This window comes from Arvicola amphibius, chromosome 4 (genome assembly GCF_903992535.2).
Source record: "Arvicola amphibius chromosome 4, mArvAmp1.2, whole genome shotgun sequence".
NCBI lineage: Eukaryota > Metazoa > Chordata > Mammalia > Rodentia > Cricetidae > Arvicola > Arvicola amphibius.
Window position 1 is genome coordinate 112,457,562 of NC_052050.1, and position 17,554 is coordinate 112,475,115.

The 17,554-nt window shown below is 36.7% G+C and overlaps 1 protein-coding gene across 1 annotated transcript in view; it reads left to right on the forward strand.

Moving 5' to 3' along the window:
* Positions 1-17,554, forward strand: part of Tll1 (tolloid like 1) — a 174,534-nt gene that overhangs the window by 89,598 nt on the left and 67,382 nt on the right. The window contains 3 exon segments of the mRNA XM_038327756.1: positions 11,731-11,881; positions 11,883-11,911; positions 14,943-15,047. Of these exon segments, the coding sequence (XP_038183684.1) occupies positions 11,731-11,881; positions 11,883-11,911; positions 14,943-15,047 (285 nt within the window).

Here is a 17,554-nt window from a genome sequence, read left to right on the forward strand (position 1 = left end):
GAGTGGGAGGCGAATAGAACCAATTTATATGTATATATGGAATTTGTCATAGTAAACACAAAGTTATTATCTTAAATTAAATAATCATTTTAGGAAGTTGGCAGATGTTCCAGAGAGTAAATATGTGTGCTAACAAACCTGATTGCCGAAGTGGCCTCTAAAAACCATGTGGTATAAGCAGAGAATCTACTCCTACAGGCGGACCTCTTATCTGTGCATGTGCACCAAGTCACACATAGTTCTTTGCTGTAGGCCGAGTTTTCTTTTGCAGACAACCACTCTTGAATAACCATCCAGATGCTTAGTATTAATTACAAATGCTTGGCCAATAGTTCAAACTTGTTACTAGCTCTTACATTTATATTAACTCATATTTTGTATCTATTCTTTGACATATGGCAACCTTTACTCAGTACAGCATGTCCATCTTCCTTCTCTCTGCATCTGCCCGCAACTCTCCAGAATCTGCGTTTCTTTGTCCAGGCATTCCCAGTACGCCTCTCGCACTTAATCTTATTGTGTCCAGCTGTTGGCTAATCAGCTTCTTCATTAAACAAGCTACATTGACACATTCACAGAGTGTAAAGGAATATTTCACACTTCTGCCTTTCTGTTTATTTAAAAAGGAAGGTTGTAACTTTTATATAGTAAAACCATACACAACAAAACAGTTACCAAAAGAGAATTACAGTTACAATATCTAATCAAAATTAGAGAAAACATATTATCTATCTTATCTTTGTGAGTCTAAAGTTTTATATGTAATTTACTTTTTCTGGAAAACCTTAGCTATGACTATCTAGTCTTCAGCTTTGTCCAAAGACCTCAGGACAGGGACATCTAGCAGCTTGAATGTACCCCCAGGTTCTTCTGTGATGCTGGGGCATCCAACTTTGGCCTAGAGGACTGGTATATCTGGCAGACATTTCTGATAAGCAGAGAAATTTGAAGGACTGTCCTACCTGTCTTGGCAGAGTTTGGAAGTGGCTTTCTTTGGTCCAGTTTACTGTCAGTAATTGAGGCAAGGGCAATTTCTTTGTCCAAATAGCTAGTTGTTGACATAAAGAGAGCAAACTCTTATGGCAACACACATGGTTGGGCTTCTTCATTTATGATGGTTTTAATGGTCAGTAGAGAGATGTGGTGGCAGCCAGGCCATCATGAATGTACATATCATTGTAGAATATTGATTTTTCTTTTTTCTGGTTTTTAATTTGGAAACTTCTGTCCAACAAAAGAACAGTGATTATAGCCATTGATAGTTAAATCATTTCAGTGCATCTAGATTTCTTTTTATTTTTTATGTATTTTTTATAATTGAAAATACATTTTTTTCATACAATATATTCTGATTAGGGTTTCTCCTTTCCCATATTCCTCCCAGATCCTCTCTACCTCTCCTCCCTTTGGGATCCACACTCCTCCTTGTTCTTTTTCTCATTAGATAGTCACCTAAAAAGTAATAATAAATACCTGTTAAAGGGTAGGCTTTCCAACAAAAATGGTGATTTTAATTTTTTTAAATTTATCTTTAAGTAATTACCCAAAGCGCTTCTTGACACAAGAATTGATATGACTGCTGCAACAATGACCTAAGTACCTGTGTTGCTAAATAGAAGTCAAAGCGCTTGTCTATTTCTTTTGGAGAAAAATACTTCTCACTCTACCATGCCCCGTCTCTATTTAAGGTAAACACATGTGACACCAGTGAGCATAGAAATGGCCCACCATGTTATTTTCACTCTTCCCATATTTTTTCTAAATAGTTGAACTTTAAAAAGTAATGAATTTCAATTTTGACCTGAACTAAATGGAATTAAGAAAAGTTAAACATCATTATCTACAGATATTGTTGGACAGTGCCATAAAGCATTGTCCATAGTTCATGGTTTAATTATTGAGTAATGTTTCCTTCAAATTTCTTGAATTTGCCTTGCTAATTTTTAGTTACATTTGAAATACCTTCTAGTTCTTTGATCTGTTTAATATTTTGAACATTCAGGTCCCTGTGCTTCTGTCTGAGTATCTAATTTTAATAATTATAGCCCACTTTATGTATTTCTAAATATGTATGTTTGGGTCAACACATCTTTCTGCTTTCCTTCTTCAGAATTTTATAAAACACAGCTCTGTTTGTAATGCATTGATGCTCGTACCGATTTTACTTTCTCCTCAGTGTTTCTCATTTTACTTTCATCCTACCAGACCGGTTTTCCTCACTCACCATTTTTATTTTGCTCATACTTTTGTTTTTGTAAATGCATTTATGATGTAGATGCTGTGTTTAGAATGTAAGAGAATTAAAAATTTTTCAGCACAAGACATTTCATTCCAATGATGAAGCAGACAGTGATGGTATGAAACAGTCAAAAGGGTATAATGGAGAAGTGCTCTTGGCCATGGGATCTGTCCTGAGAAGTGGTTAATATAAGCAGTGAGACACAGTTGGAGAAAACACATTTTCCCCTGCCAGTGGGTATCAATTGCACACAGCTTTGTGGTTAGGGATGGGATTCTGTCCACTTCAGTGCTCACAAAATGAACTTAGGGCTCTTTCTCTAGACTTTTCGTCTCTGATTATTTGGGATTTTTTTTGAACTATTGGTCTTTTGCTTGTTATTTTGATTTTAATTTTGGTAGTGCGTATTTATTTTTCTGTTGTTTTAATTTTATTTCGTCTGTTTTAGAGAAAGAGAAAGAACACAGAGTTGAGAGGTAGGGATGTGGGGAGGGGAGATCTGAGAAGAACTGAAGGAAAGGAAAACACAATTAAAATACATGGTATGAACATTTGTTTCAGTGAAAAAAAAGAAGAAGAAGAAAAGAATAATTGAGGATGGGTGCTTCTAGAGATTTAATAGGAGAAGCTTGGGCAAATGAGTCAAAATTAGACCAATCTTCCAGTTTGCTTAGCCATTAATACATGCATGGAAATGTCACATTGGTCCTCACAGATGTATAGAGTTACTATTTGTCAATGAAATAATCAGGAGATATTAATGTCTCTTAGTTGCAAACCACTTGTCTTGTATGCTCAAGGCCCTACGTTTGACTCTTAACACTTGAAAATTAGCAAATAAGCAAGTAAAATGCAATAAATAAAATAACAAATGACTTTTAAATGAATTCAATTAAGACAACTTGCCTTATTCTTTCCTTGGTGGAATTCTTCACTACACTTTGTTCTTATCCATATTTGAGATGCCCACAGTAGGATTTTATATTCATCAGATGTCCACAGTGGGATTTTATGTCCATCAGGTGCCCATAGTGGACTTTTGTTCCACCTACAGTGTTACAGTTACTTTACCTCAGCTTGCTCAAGTGTCTATCTGTGCCGAGGACTTGGGCATACAGTTTATCTTGATGTCCTCATGGCACACACACATTGTTTTACATATAGGTGTTCATGAGAATATAGACGATTTCAACATTATTTCAGTCTCAGAAATTTCCTAAACAATAAAACTCTGTGAGAGTTTATATTTTACATTAAAATAATTTAATGATTTGCAACGTACCCAGAGATGATTAAAACTCATCTACATTCCTAAAAACCAGACCTTTTACATTTAATTTTTGGGGGTTCTTTTGAAATTATAATTGAATTAAATATCTCCCTTCAATTTCCTTTCTCCAAACTGTCCCATATGCCCTTCCCCACTTGCCTTCAAGTTTATAGCTTCTTTTTTCATTAATTGCTAATGCATGTATATATGTATATGCATGTACACTCTATTTATAACCTGTTGAGCCATATATTCCTCATGTGAAAAATCAGACTTTTAAGTGCTATATAAAATATATCCTTGTCAATGTTATAGTTGTAACGGTTGCACTTTGGTGATTTGGGGAGTGTTATTTCACATTTTCTATTTGCCTTATATATTTTTTTCAGTAATAGTAATGATTACTTTGTAATAGAACTAACTCCTTGACTTCTGATCATTTTTAATTATTTTTGTGACTCCCAAACTCTCAGAGGGATAAAGACACAGATATGCCATCATTTTTGTTGTGATAATGCTGTATGTAAGTCTCAAAAAACTAATCTTGAATTGCTGCCATAAATATTTTAAGGTCTGCTAGAATATACCAAGTCAAACATTCATCACTCCTTCTGGACTTCTGTGTTGGATCTTTCATGTATTAAGATTAAGTACTGGGGCATTGAACCTATAGCATTTAGGTGCACTGAGTATGACTCACTATGGAATGTGGCATGCATTTACCATGATAAAATTTCAATTTTACCATGGTAAAAATTGATGGTTACATCAATCAGTTCCATTTCTTTTTTCTTTTCTTTTAAATGTATTTATTTTATAAGTATGGGTGTTTGACTGTATGTATGTCTGCACCATGTGTGTTTCTGGGACCTGCAAAAGTCAAAAGAGGGCATTGGCTCCCATGGAGCTGGAGGTACAGTTGTCTGTGAGCAACATTTGGATGATGAGAATATTATCTGGGTCCTTTAGAATAGCAGCCAGTGTCCTGATTCATGGAGTCATCTCTTCAGCCCCTATCAGTTCTATTTTTAATGTTAACATAATAAAGAGACACATTTTAACTTAAACACCTTGCCAATAGGGGATTTGTAACTTTTATAATTTCTAAAACTAGGAACTGAAAAAGATCTCTGCACTTACATGGAATGATATTGAATAGGGCACTTTCATTACATTCAAAACATTTTTTCTGTCTTATTTTATTAAGGAAAGCCTTGCTTCATACCATATTGGTGGTAGGGAGAAAAATAATTAAATGTAATATAAAACAATAAATAAATACTAAAGGGTATTAGTCAGATTATTTTGTCCTTTAGTCTTAGTATGTTCATGGTTTTTTGGTTGAAGCTATTCACATTTTTACCAGACTGTTCTTTTTATAAAATGTGTGTATATATTATCTTTGATCCATTGTTAGTAGAATATATAAATTAATCTTTCCATATTTGAAAAAAAAAATAAGCTGATAAATTAATGTTTTCAATAAATGGCTGTTATAATAGTGGAAATCACTATAAGAAAATTACCAATAAAATATATTTTAATGGAAATTATTTGATTTGTTTTTGTGAGAGATTTTTGTCACTAAATTTGTTACTTAGTCTATGTTATCTATTTCTACTACTTCTCTTATTCTAGCAGCTTCTTCAGGAATATATGTCTACCTAATACTCTTTAATGACTTTTTACAAACCAACTACCAAGCTAATTAATTTAGCTGTTTTCTAGGTTTTGTTTCAGTGTTTAAATATTGTCTGTGTGCATTAAAATAATGGTGAGATTATCCTATACTTATTTTGTTGCCCCCACCATTTTGTGTCACTTTTATACTGTTTTTGTTTTTTGGGGTTATAACATCAAACAGAATTCTTTCTGTGAAAGAATTTCAGTTAGAAGATTGTACCAGCCAAGATTCTTGTTTACAAACAACTGAGCCAAGTTAATTTAGAGAAAAAACAATTTATTAGGAGGTTTTAAATAAATTCTGAATCACACTAAGGAAAAACTGGACAGCCAGGTAGAAGGGAGAGACTCAGAAAGATTCATTTTAGCTCTTGCTGCACCTGCCGTCATCATTGGAGTCCAACCTCCCCTTTGTGCCTATGGGAACTCATTTTCCAAGACATATTTGTGGAGGTTGTGCCATACTTGAGATTCTGTAAGCTAGAGCTGGTAGGAAGTCCTGTCTGCTAAAATGCAGATATGCTAGAAATGACAGAAAAGAGAAAACAAAATCACTGAAGAAATAACACAAGAAATTCTTAGAGGAAAGTAAGCAGAGAAGACTGAAGGTCAAGTCCATGCAGAGTTGAAGAAGGTGAAGAGAGTCACTGTGGGGGTTTTGGAGGTTTGAACTACGGGATAGAAAAAAAAAAAAAACCAATGAGACATGAGCCCTCTCCACGTTCAAGACAGGAGCACAGGGTATGGATGGAATGAAGTGATAGCAGGGGCAGTGGTGACGAGACGAGCGAGATGAGATGAGAGATGTGGTAAGATTTGTGGGTGTGAAGATCATTTAGAAGATATCAAACAAATGATCCCTCTTTCCCAGTTGCTTAGAGAAACAGATCTTTTTACTCACGTAGGGCCATCTAAGTCCTATATGCAGTCCCATGGAGATGCCTCACTCTGGACATAGCTCTTCTGTGGCAAACCGAACAGCAACCACATGGCCAGCCACGTGTTGACTCTTAAATGTTTTCTCTAGCAATGACAGCTTGGGCTTCTGTGATGTTGTCCAGGGCAAGCCATATAATGAAACCCAGTATTAGTGGATTAGGGACTTGTAATCACCCGCCAGAGAAGGGGATGTGTATTTTTGAGCATTGACACAATTTACCACAGAGTTGCTGAATATTGGCATAATCCAGCTTGACATTTAAAAACTATGGCGATGTTAAGAAAACACTGGGATAGTGAGGCAAGAAAGAATAGGAGAAAAATTAGTGGACAATCCAACACGCCACATGAGAAATGATAGCTTAGGAAAGGGCACTAGCTTCTCAGCTGGTGTAATCCTTGTGGATTCCTGGGAGTTTCCCTAGTGTCTGGTTTCGCGCTAACCCCATAATGGCTCCCTCTTTCAAGGTATCTCTTTCCTTTTTCTCCCTCTCTGTCCTTCACCCAGTTTGTCCACCCTGTTCCCACATGTTCTCCTCCTTGCTCCACTTCTCCCCTCCTCACTCTCCTACTCCTCTCTCCCTCCCTCCTCTCTCCATGCTACCAGTTTACTAAGGAGATCTTGTCTACTGCTCCTTCCCAGGGGGGAATCCATGTATGATGTATATCTCTCTTAGGGTTCTCCTTGTTTCCTGTCTTTTCTGGGGTTGTAGATTATAGCCTGATTATCCTTTGCTTTATGTCTAATATTTATTTATGAGTGAGTACATACCATGTTCATCTCTCTGTGTCCAGGTTACCTTTAGTTCCATCTGTTTGCCTGCAAATTTCAAGATGTCATTGTTTTTTTACCACTGTGTAGTACTCCATTATATAAATGTACCCCATTTTCCTTATCTATTCTTCGTTGAGGGGCATCTAGGTTGTTCAGTTTCTGGCTATTATGAATACTGATGCTATAAACACAGTTGAGCAAATGTCCTTGTGGTATGAATGTGGATCCTTTGGGTATATGCCCAATAGTAGTATTGCTGGATCTTAAGGCAGATTGATTACCAGTTTTCTGAGAAACCACCATACTGATTTCCCTTAACTGCCTTTTCCCTGCAACCAGATTGATGACTAACTTAATTGTCATCATAGAACCTTCATCTAGTAACTGATGGAAGCAGATGCAGAGATCCACAGTTAAGCAATGGACTGAACTCCTGAAGTCCAGTCATAGAGAAGGAGGAGTGATATTATAAGCAAAGGGGTCAAGATCATGATGGAATACCCACAGAATCAGCTGACTCAAGCATGTAGGAGGTGATTGCTGACTTGGTGTGGGACAATGGTTTGTATTCTTTCAATTATATTTTAAATAAATGTTGATTGGCCAGTAGCCAGACAGGAAGTATAGATGAAACGACCAGATAAGAAGTAGATGTAGGTCAATGAGAACAGGTAATTCTGGGAAGAATGAAGTCCTAGTCTGCAGTTGTGACCCAGCCACAGAAGAGGCAAGGTGTTGCTGAATAAGGTACCAAGCCACTTGGCTAACTCAGACAAGAATAATGGGCTAATATAAGTTATAAGAGTTAATAAAAGCCTGAGCTAATGGGCCAATCAGTTTATAACGAATGTAGACCTCTGTGTGATTTCTTCGGTACTTAACGACTGTGGGAACTGGATATGACAAAAACTCAAGACAACACAGACTGACACCTGGGGAGCCTGCAAAAGACTGAACTAGACCTTCTGAATGTGGGTGACAGTTGTGTGGCTTGGACAGTTTATGGCACCACTAGCAGTGAAGCCAGTATTTATCCCTAATGTATGAACTGATCCTTTGGAGCCCATTCCTTATGGAGGGATACTTTGCTTATTCTCGATATGGAAGGCGGGGGGGGGGGGACCTTGGTCTATTCTTAATTGATATGACAGACTTTGTGACTCCTCAAGGGAGGCCTCATACTCTCTGAGGTATGGATGAGCGGTGGGGGTGGGAAGAAGGTGGGGGAGCTAGAGAATGGGAGGGAGAGGGAACTGGGATTGGTGTGTAAAATAAGATTGAAAAATTAAAAAATAAAGAAAATAAATAATAAAAGCAACTGCAAAGAAAAGAAAAGTAAAGGGCAGTGGCACTGTTGTCATGAGAGGTAGCTGTGTGGATTCTGGGCTTAGATTAAAGGTAGAGCCGACAGGATTGCCAGCTGGAGAGAAAGGGAAACTTTAGATTACTGCCTGTGCTGGAACTGAGAAAGTCAAAGGACGGTTAAAGTTGCCATAAGTTTTCATCAGGATGAGTTACTCACTATGTGGGGAGGTGGTTTATTTAATTTATTCTTCCATATATTCAGAACTAATTTGGGGAGATATTCAGTGATATGCTTTACTATCATTGATATAAGGAAGCTAAGTCACATGGGTGGGCATATAAGTAAGCTCTTCAATGTGCACGGTCTTCTGTAAACATATTGCCTTGGATGCCTTGAGCGAAGTCAGTGAACAAAAGCAGTGGACTCCTGCCCTCATGAATTTAACAGTTTAATTGGAACACTTAAACTTGTGGTTTAGGGACTTTCTAAAAATAGAAACTAACTGAAAAATTGAGTCATTTTGTGAATATCATAAAGTGATTAAATGAAGTAAGTGGAAGCTATTTAAAAAGGAATCACGGAAAGGTGGAAGCAATCCTGAGTTACAGATGACCTAAAGAAAGCTTCATGGTGTTTTGTCTGTAAACCTTAAATGAAAGCCAGGCACATGAGATTTCGATTACTTCTATAATTTAAGGTGAAATGAAACTCTTTTATATGTGGAAATCGTTTTTCTGAGAGGGCAGGTTAACCTTTGATGCATTGCACCGTAAAAATGACAAATAAATTAGACATGAAATGCATTCTCAGCATATGAGAAATAGGATCAAACTTGATTTCACTAGAAACTAAGACAGTATTTTGATTAAGTCATACAGTTTTTAATTTCATGTTTACCTTGTCATCACATGCCTGATACTTTTATAAGCACATGTTTAATGAATCTCAATGTCTAGAATTCGCCTGTTCCTAAGACCTTAGTTAGTCAAGGATCAAAGTACACCATATTTTTCTTATTTCCAGCGCCATTGAAAATAATAGCTCTATGAAATAGGCACTGTGAAATCTGTTTTTCCTTCCACTATGAAACTCATCTTATTATGGGAAATTGCTCTCGGGTTCAATTATGCCATAAAGGGTTTGTTTTAGGAATTAAATAAATAGACAGCCTTTCTGTCCCTCAGATTTCCTTTTGCAAAGTGCCTGTGTTCTCTGAATATAACCAGCTAGAATGACTCAACATGGGGAATTAAATTGCTATATAATCATCAGATATTTTTATCTCCTTACAGTTGCTATAAAATAGCAAATATTTTAGTTTAAATCTTCAAAGTTTGCAAAATACAAAGTTTTCTAAATGAAGCAAGTTTTGAGTATTTGAGCAGTTACTTTTTAGTGCATAGTAAGTATCTGTGTATGGATTGCATGTATTATTTGTAAAACATACATGGGTGTAAAAGAGAGAAATCATTTTCACTCCTCCCCCACCAGCTATCCCAGACTCCTATTACTGATATATTAGTACTAATTAGTTGATATAGCACTCAAAATTAATGAGTATAAATTAACATCTCAAACTGGAATAGCATGTGTTAATGCATAAACATTTGAAGCCCACAAAATTAAGTGGGAGAGAATAAGAGGGTGAAGGATAACACAAAAATTTACATTTGTGAAAATTTAACAAGACTGCCAAATTGAGAAGAGTGAAATTGAGAATAAAATCTCTTTACATTATTTGAGCAATTAGTTTATTGTATTTAAAAATTAATAAATCAAAAAAGACCTTTGACAATGTCTAGCGCTTTATGATTTCCCACTTGGAAAGTATCTATTTGCTGTTGCCTATTGATATCTTGGATGGTAGTCCACAACATTATTTACACGTAAACTGTAATTATTAATGCTTCAGATGAGATCATATCATACTGTTTAAAACTCACTTTAACGTCGATATCTTGTGTGTGCTCGCTCTTGTAAATGTATGTAAGACAGTGAGTTGTTCTTGAGTGCGTGGTTTTCTGCCTGACTATCAAGCAGCTTTCTTGAGCAGTTGTAACATTGCCCTCTAGCATTAAGTAATTGATCCATAGACACATGCCATGAAAGTCTAATAATGTCTGCAAAAGCTATCAATAGGGGAGTCTCCTTCATAAGCTGTCATAGCCTACACAGTGCTATGTCACTGAGCATCATGGTCTAGGTAGCTGATATACTGTGAACTTTTTGGATTTGTGTCTATGAGAACATTCCTCAGATGTTAAATGAATGTGCTTATGCTGTGCTCTTACATGGTGGAAAGGTTGAAGGTAGCTTTCTAGAACTTTCTTCTTAAGGGCTTTGATCTTACTACTAAGGAATTGGTACGCATGACCAATTTATTTTTCAAGCCATACATTTTTAAACAAGATCTCACCAGGGGTATATTTCGTGGATTTGGGAGACATGTGATTGAGCCTCTCCCTCCAGTTAACTATTAACTACAGATATTGCTTATTTAACTTTTGTGATATTACATTATTTATTTGTGTGTGTATCTAATCTGTAAGTATGCATGTCATGGCACACAGGTGGAGATCACAGAATAAATCCCAGAGTGGACCCTCTTTCTCTCTATTACATGAACCTTGGGAATCAACCACATATATTCAGGACTGGAGGAAATATTATCCTTTCAGCAATCCTGTCCAGACACTCAATTAGCATTTTCTTCTACTGTAGTTTGTGTGTGTAATGTGCATAAGGAGGTCTTGGTTGATGTTGAGAACGTGTCCTCATTGATTCTTCCTCATTATTATTGGGGAATGTTTTCTCAATCAAACCACAAAGTGGCCCCATTGGATATTCTGTGTCTCCACCCAGTTGCTCTGGTATGTCCCTGGTTTTTGCTATCAGAGACTAGGTTTACATTGGTTTTCCGGCTCCTGACAGTTCCACGGGGTCTAAGAATCTGGCCTGTGGTCCTTACATCTGCAATGGCATGCAATTCAGCCCTGAGTCATGTAACATTCCCTTCGTTGACTTATAAAAATCATTGTCTATGTTTTAGAATTATTCTTTGGTAAGAAATTAATTTATATTTTTAAGAGCCAATGTCTTTCACGGATGGATGGTTTTTCACTTTCTCTAAAGGATAAAAGCAAATTTTTAAAATAAAGTCATATTGGAGTATATGGGCAGATAGTTACACTGATAATGCAGAGATTATAGATGCAGATATTATAGGGTAATATTCTTTCAACAACATTCCACATCATTATTATCATAATTTTTTTTCTGATCTAACTACTCAACGCTGTCAAACTGGAGAAATTTACTTTGTAATATAGTAATTGCCAAGCATTCAATTACTGAGAGAGTTTGGTCATACATGAGCTTAAAACTCATTAATAAAAAGCTGTCCTGATTCAGAATATGCCAGGCTCTACAGGTGGCCACTGTTGCTTTCTGGGAATTACATGCAGGCATGTCCAGTGGCTGCTCTCACAAGCCCTTTTCCTGCGGTCCACTTTTCATAGATGCTGCTCCTATGTCGGTCGGCGGGGAAATGGCCCTCAGGCCATCTCTTTTGGGAAGAACTGTGACAAGTTTGGAATCGTTGTTCATGAACTGGGCCATGTGATAGGCTTTTGGCATGAACACACCCGCCCAGACAGAGACAACCATGTCAACCATCATAAGAGAGAATATCCTAACCAGGTGAGAAACTTTGGGGACCTGCAAACCTACATTTATAAACAATGCAGGCCTTCTTAATGTAGTATAGTCAACATTTTACTGTATTAAAAACATGTTGCTTCTAAGCTTCTTTTTCTAAGATATAGGTATTTTGTTTTAAATATGGTGCTTCTCATGAATGGACATGATGATACTTAGTTCTTTGATTTGTGCTGTTTAGACTGTAATGGGGTTCAGGGTTTGCATTATGTGTTATAGTTACTGGAATAATGCTGTGGGTCAGCTGTAATTTTTAGGAGAAAATTCCAGTGATGAATGAGTCACTTCCCAAGATAATCTTAACATGTTTATTGGAATTTTTTTCTTAGACTTGATTATGCTAAAGACAGATTTTTAGAGTGTTTTCACTAGTTAAAATGCTAAAAAAATTTAATTTTCTTTTAGAGTCTTTGTGAGTGATAATACACTTATTGTCAAATTTTGTATTTCTTTTAACTCTCATATTCAGGAATACCAGTACATTTCATTTGAAAAGAGTTCCAATTCTTGTTTGGTATTTTGGTGTAATGTGTACACAGAGTCAAAGGGGGTCTTATTTTCCTATCCACGGTCAATTAAAGGATTATGCTGAATTTCTTAGGGTATTCTGTAATAAATATCATTTATGTCTTTGTTCATTCATCATCTACTCCATTCTGCTTTCTGCAGCACTAGCTGTGGAGATTCTGCTATGGAAAATGCCAAAAATCTGTGTAAAGCTGAATAATAGCCATTCATTGCAAATACTGTGGAATCTAAACTAAACACAACAAATACTACTTTTGGCAACTAAAAACAGTTGTCTCCAAAGTTAGAGATAAGAAATATTAAAAAGAAAAGAAATAAATATGAATTAAAAGGGTGATGAAATATTTAGGCTTAGAAACTCATAACAACTTTTAGCTCTGTCCTCCTGCTCTATGGCGAATTATAAGTGGAGGACTGGTTATTAATTATAAATTTCCCAGGGAGGTTAGATTATTGAGAATCAGAATCATCTGTATAGGTCTCAGAAATTTATGCCTTACCCTCTCCTGGGAAATAATTGAAAGATTGTACCCTAGTTACTTTTCTATTGCTGTGATAAGACACCCTGACCAAGGCAGTGTAAAGAAGCAGGAGTTTATTTGAGGTTTATTGTCTCAGAAGATTTGATTTGCAGTGCATGCTCATCATGGCAGAAAGCATTGCAGCAGGCAGGCAGGCATGGATTGGGAGTAGTAGCTGAGAGCTTCCAGCTTCATCTGCAAGTCAGAGGAAGAAAGAGCTAAGTGGGAATGGTGAAGACTTTTGAAACCTTAAAACCCGACCCAAGTGACACACCTCTTCGAAGAGTTCTATCCACTGAGGGCCTAGTGTTCAAGTATGTGAGCCTATGGAGACTATTCTCATTTAAACCATCATGGATTGTAAACAAAGATCAGATCTGAAAAGTTCTACTTTCTGTGGGACCTTTAACTTGGGGTGGGGAGGATGAAGCTAACGTCCTGGAACCAGCAGAATCCTGAATAAATAGTTTCTATGGATGAGGAGCTTCTCACCGTTTGAACAGGAAAGAACAAGAAGACATTCATATAACCTCCAAAATTCTTTAAGGGGAACATGAGTGGAAGTCTTCAAAAGTTTTATTTCAGGCAAGAGTACAAACATTGGTACTATTAAATGGAGCAAGAAACATCATAAACACAATATTTTTGTGAAAGAAAAAAGACAAACACCAATTTAATTTTCCTAATTCCTTATTGGAAAAGCCTGTGATGATCTTCTTTAGAAACAAAGGAGTGACAGGACTGGATTTGGAAGACTGTCCAAAGATAAACCTTTAGTAGTACATTCGACTATTTCAGGGCAACTCGAGAGAACAGCAGGAAAAGGTTGCACTGGACAGCAACAAAACCTAAGCAATTATTAGAAAATACCTTCTGAAGATTACATAACATCTATAAAATAAAAGAAAAGTTAATGGAGTATGGTATCCAAAACCAGGCGAATAAATCCTTATTCTAGAACGATGCAATCAGGAGATGAAAATAAAAGAAAATGTATATGGCCGTGTAGAATATCTAGGAGCTTGAAACAGTTTCCAGTGTTCATCTTACATCATTAAGAGTGAGATAAAAAGAGGTGATATTTCTGAAACTTTTTTAAGCACCAAGTAGATGAGAGGTTTGGTGTTAGGTATTTTGTGTATTGTTCGCTGTCTGACAATCATTTTCATCATGTGGACCAAAGAAACAAAACAAACTTATGAGGAAGGCAATATTTGAAAGCAGTTGCTGATTTAAGATAAAGATGTGGCAAAACAAGGAAGAAATGTGAACATAATAAAAACAGATATATGAGTAAATATATGCAATGCTAGAAAATTATACCTCTGAATACTGTTTTTGATTAAACATTCAGGCTAACAGGAAAAAGAACAGTTACTGGATGAAGTTTCCTGATTGACTGGAACTACCACAGCGGGAAGATCCCAGGCTGAAAATAACCACATGGCAGGCTAATTGTTTATGCATTTATGACTTGCTGTGAGTCAGAAGACTGAGATTAGGTGGTTTTTCAAGAGTAATGACTAAAACGCACACACTTTGACATGCAACATAGGTGACTGTGATAAAAGGAAATTTGTGTGAAGACCTGATTATTTGAATTTGTGTTAGATTGTGGTTGTAAATAATTATTACAAATTATAACTATTTGTGTGACACTCACACCAGTAATATAATTTTAAAGAAAAGAATATTATGAGATGGATAAACTGTATTGTGGAAGAACAGCAATGCTTCTACTTATCTCTTTTCTTGTAGAAATGAGGTCACTGTTCCACTCTAGTATGATGTTCCAATTAGACATTGTGGGGACATATGGTTTTGCTTTTGTTGCATATTAATGGATATGTGTATAAAAACAAAACAATAACACCAGTCACTTAGTAAAACCCAAAAGTAGGTCCCAGATTTCCTGTTCTCTTTTCTTCCATTTAGAATCTTCTGTTTTCTACCTGGACTCTTAGGCAAGAATACAACTTCCTGAAAATGGAGCCTGGAGAAGTGAACTCTCTCGGGGAAAGATACGACTTTGACAGTATTATGCACTACGCCAGGAACACCTTCTCAAGGTTGGAGTCTCAGGTTATACTTTGACTTTTAATCCTTTCTCATGTGACTTGCACACAAAGCTATGTTTATCTTTAGAACTAGAACCACTTTCAAATATCACTGCCCTGGGGCAAAAGAAATGGAGCAGATGTTCATGTAAAAGACGTTTAACACACACTTTCCAGTTCTTATTAAAAGCACACAACTGAAAGCGATATTGAGAATGGTACAGATGATTTAAATGATTTATATCCTTGAGTTATTAAATATTCAGTGAAAACAATTACCTAACCACCCAGCGTCCTTAAACTGGCAAAAGTATTATTAATAAAGACTGAGGATCACAAATCAAATATGTGATCCCCATGACTGCATGGAGATGCCGTACCATATGTTTTAGGTCGTGTGCACAGGCTTTGAACCACTTATGCTGCAGTTTTGATTAGATAGATGAAAACTCAAAGATTATGTTCGGAATATAATCTTGCTTCATGGAGTTTACAATTGATAGTTACACTCCAATTATGTACTTAAAATTGTATTAATTGTAACTGTCTTATTGAATTGTAATACGTTTGGTTTTGATCTACTTCACCCTAACGATGATTCTACCAAACAAATAGCTCTCAGGTAAGGAAGTTGGAATCAACCACCAAGTCCCTCATCCCTCTTCCTTTCCGATCATGGATGCTCATTTTGGAACGGCATGACCATTTTCTCACACTCTATTGTTGTTGTTCACCTCCATCATTTCACAGTTCATTTGTATCAGTTTTTTTATTTTCTTTTTTATTTTTTTTCTCATTTTTTATTAAAAATTTCCACCTCCTCCCCTCCTCCTCCCCCTTACAAACCCCTTTCTTCTACCCATACCCCCACTCTCTCCCTCTCCAAGCCAAAGAGCCATCAGGGTTCCCTTCACTATGTTAAGTCCAAGGTCCTCCCAACTCCCCCTAAGTCCAGGAAGGTGAGCAACCAAGCTGACAAGGCTCACAGTGAGCCCATCCATGTTGTAGAGAACAAGCCCATCGCCATTGTCCTTGGTTTCTCAGTCCTCCTCCACTGTCAGCCACATTCAGAGAGTCCGGTTTGGTCGCCTGTTCCATCAGTCCCATTCCAACTGGACTTGGTGGTCTCCCGTTAGTTCTGCCCCACCGTCTCCATGGGTGAACACAACCCTCACGGTCCTAACTTCCTTGCTCATGATCTCCCTCCTTTTGCTCCTCATCAGGACCTTGGGGGCTCAGTCCGGTGCTCCAATGTGGGGCTCTGTCATTTTCTCCATCCATGTGTTACAAAGAAAAGACAAAGTCAAATTTATTCCTAGGTTCATTTTTTAAAATGAAAATCTAAATGACAGTGTGCCAATGAGCCCTTAAAATGTGAGTGCATAGTAAAACTTCCTTTATTAAAAGATTAAACCTTCAAAAGTGTTGTTGTTATCAGGCCTTTGAAGAGGGGTCTCTTCTCAAGTTCATACAATAGACACATTTATTCATGATACATCTATTCAACCAGAGAAGCATTCAAATATTTATTGTTCCTGGAATGGGAATTTAAGTTTCGGTAAAAAAAATATACACCCAGAAATCTGGGCTGAAATTAGAGTTATAAAATTTTATTATTAGGTTAGAAGTTGGAATAGAATTAAGTTTTCCGCAGAAATATGTAAGAAATTGTTGTGTGGGTCTCAGTTCAGACAAGACTTCTCTATCGTGGCTCTCAACTGAATCATTCAGAATTAACCTGAGATTTAGTTCTTTGAAATATGGGAGGGAGTGGAGAGTAGCCAAAACAACAAGAAAAATTCTTTTTTGTCTTCGTGGATGGTGTATCTTAAGTTTGAATTGCCTGGCTTCCCTTAGTTTGTCCTTTGTGCATTATTTGTAACTGTCACCATAGAACAGCATGCTGTGGGTGCCTGTAGCCTGTTTCTCCCAAACTGTCTTACTTTGTCAAACTTGAATGTTCTTACTGTTCTAATGCTACCCCATTCCTCTCTCTGCTGCTGTGACTGTAGGCACACTTGCACACAAGGTCAACCAACCCAAATCCCAGCCTGGAATAGGGAAGAGCCACCACTCCTGAGGAGTAGCTGACAATTGATAGCTACTGGGGAGGCATGATCCGGGTTTTTTTTTCTTCCCAGAAGTGTGGCATCTGATAAGCTGTTCTTGGTAGAGGAGATGAACCTAAATACAACTTCTGACAGTGCTTACCAGACAATTGAGAACATGAAATTGAGAACAAATAGTAGGGAGTAAGGTTTGGTAGAAATTGGAGGAGAAGGAATGGTTTTGAATTTGGCCAAAACATATTGTATACATGCATAAAATTCTCAAACAACAAAATTCATCTTATCAATTTTCATTAAAAATCTACATTTGAAAAGGTCGTATTTATACATTTGGAAGATAGTTATCTGATTGATCTAGTTCATAATAGCTTAGTCTGAATCTGTAAAGAGATTGCTTCATAACATATTTAAACAAATAATTTCAGGAAATGACAATTTTGGCACCTCAAA